The sequence below is a fragment of the Mandrillus leucophaeus genome, unplaced genomic scaffold, assembly GCF_000951045.1.
Source record: "Mandrillus leucophaeus isolate KB7577 unplaced genomic scaffold, Mleu.le_1.0 Scaffold112, whole genome shotgun sequence".
NCBI lineage: Eukaryota > Metazoa > Chordata > Mammalia > Primates > Cercopithecidae > Mandrillus > Mandrillus leucophaeus.
Window position 1 is genome coordinate 64476 of NW_012099432.1, and position 2483 is coordinate 66958.

General features: G+C 56.7%; 1 protein-coding gene across 3 annotated transcripts in view; it reads right to left on the reverse strand.

The window, feature by feature from the left end:
• The window catches only part of FBXL12 (F-box and leucine-rich repeat protein 12), a 30533-nt gene extending 28650 nt beyond the window's left edge, over positions 1-1883 (reverse strand). For 2 of the 3 annotated variants that reach the window (XM_011994203.1, XM_011994211.1), the window contains exons 1-2: positions 1528-1883; positions 1344-1416 (exon numbers count right to left, since the gene is read on the reverse strand). In XM_011994203.1, the coding sequence (XP_011849593.1) occupies positions 1344-1416; positions 1528-1613 (159 nt within the window). In that variant the 5' untranslated portion in view covers positions 1614-1883. The remainder of the gene's footprint in view (positions 1-1343; positions 1417-1527) is intronic. The other variant, XM_011994218.1, reaches the window with a different exon arrangement.
• Between the last annotated feature and the right edge of the window lie 600 nt (positions 1884-2483).

The following is a 2483-nucleotide window of genomic DNA, read 5'->3' on the forward strand; positions in this document are numbered from 1 at the left end:
TGTTAGCCAGGATGGTCTCGATTTCCTGACCTCGTGATCCGCCAGTCTCGGCCTCCCAAAGTGCTGGGATTACAGGCTTGAGCCACCGCGCCCGGCCAAGAAACATGTTCTAATGAATCTTCTCAGGAAGCTGAGGCAGGAAGATCGCTTGAGCCCCGGAGGTTGAGGCTGCAGTGTGCTATCATTTCGCCACTGCACCCCAGCCTGGGTTACAGAGTGAGATCCATCTCAAAAAAATAAATTACAGAAAGATAAACTGCAGAGCATAAATGCACACAAAACCAATGGATGAATCAACTTTTCCTTGCAAAACTAATGACTGAGAATACTCTAAGTTACATAATATCAGGCCAGGCGCTGTGGCTCACACCTGTAACCCCAACACTCCAGGAGACTTGAGGTGGGAGACAACTTGAGTCCAAGAGTTCGAGACCATCCTGAGCAACATAGCAAGACTGTCCTTAAAAAAATAACCTCAAAAGCAATACTGTATTAAAGGGAGTTACAGATGGATATATACAGTAAAATAGTCTAAAAGTAGAACACTATCTAAATAGTAGAACAGCATTACCTGAAGTTTAGAAATACATTACTAATACTATAATTGTTTATGGACACACACATATGAAGTAAGGTAAAAGGAAGGGTGCAAATCCACTTTATAATAGCAGTTATCTATGAAAATAGTTTCAAAAAGGGTAACAAATATATCTCTAAATGTTTTGGGTGGGCCAGTTGCGGTGGCTCATGCCTGTAATCTGAGCACTTTGGGAGGCTAAGTCGGGAGGATCACTTGAGCCCAGGAGTTCGAGACCAGCCTGGGCAACATAGTGAGACTCTGTCTCCACAAAAAATAAAAGATTAGCGGGTACAGTGGTGAGCGCCTGTGGTCCCAGCTACTCAAGAGGCTGACATGAGAGGCTCGCTTGAGTTTGGGAGGTCGAGGCTACAATCGCACCACTGCACTCCAGCCTGAGCAGCAGAGCGAGACCCCCGTCTCAAAAACAAAACAAAAACTTGATAACATAGTCATAAATTAGCATTTATCGAATGATAAATATGTGCCAGACTGTTCTAAGCCCTTTCCCTGCATGATCTCAGTGAAGTCCCACAATAGCCCCGTGAGGTAGGTACTGTCCTTTATCCCCATTGCAGGGATGGGGAAATTGAGGCCCTGAGGTAGAATAGGAGCAGGTAAGCGATGATGCCGAGATAGGCCCAGGACTACCTGGCTCTAAATCCCCAGCCCGGGTACCGACATACTGTCCCAGGGTGGGAGAGGTGGTCTTTCGGGTCCGGGCACCGCGACCGCGGCCCAGGCCCGCCTGGCCAGCCATGCCTACCGTGTAGAGCGTCAGGTCGACATGTCGCCACAGCCACCGGTCGTCCACCAGCCTCTTCCAGCGGTGACAGACCCTGGGGGAGGGGACGCGCGGTTAGAACGACCCCAGCCCCAGGCCACATCGCATCTCCAGGTCCCAGGTGCGCCCTCCGCCCGGCCCTTCCCCCTCGGAGGCGGGGCCGCACCTGGAGATGCGGATCCGGTCCCGTACCGGGAGGTAAGAGAAGATCTCAAGCAGGACTGAGTCCGGCAGTTCGACCAAAGTCGCCATGATCCCGCCGACACGCACTTCCGCTTCCGGTTAAGGAGACCCGAGGGGGTCCCCCCGGGGGCCCCGAGGCGGCTGACAGGGCGGCGGCCGCGACCTTCCCGTAGCCGGTAGAGGACTTTGACTTTCCTCTCGCTGGGCAGTGATTGGGTTCCAGGGCCGGACCAGCCGCGGATGGGGACCAGAAACCAGACTGGAAAGCGTGACTGAGGCAGTGAGAGTCTTGCGGGACGTGGCTGAGGCGTGATTTGGCCGCGACTGGGAACTAAGACCAAGTCCGCAAGGCGGGGCTGGAATGAGGCGAAGCTCGGGGGCGGAGCTAGAGACGAGGACCAAGTCCGAAAGGCGTGGCTGGGGTGGGGCGAGTATCGGAGGCGGTGCTAGAGACGAGGACCGAGTCTGGAAGGCGTGGCTGGAGTTGGGCAAGGCTCAGGGACGGAGCCAGAGACCGGACCCAAGTCCGGAAGGCGGGGCTGGGGCGAGGCTCGGGGGCGGGGCTAGAGACGAGGACCAAGTCCAAAAGGCGTGGCTGGGGTGGGGCGAGGATCGGAGGCGGGGCTAGAGGCGAGGACCAAGCCCGGAAGCCGGGGCGAGGCCTAGGTGGGGCTGCAGACGAGAACCACGCCTGGAAGGTGTGGCTAGGGCGGGACGAGGCTTCCGGGGCCGGGAGAGGTCCGGACAACCGCTGGAAGGCGGGGCTGGGGCGGGACGAGACCCTGGGGGCGGGGATGGCGACAAGGACCTAACCGAGAAGACGTAGTCGGGACGGAAACGAGACTGCAACAGGACCCGGCGCCAAGGGCGTGGCTGGGGAATACGAAGACGCTCCGAAGGTGGGGACGGCGGAGGGAGACAGCGAGAAGACCACGCCAT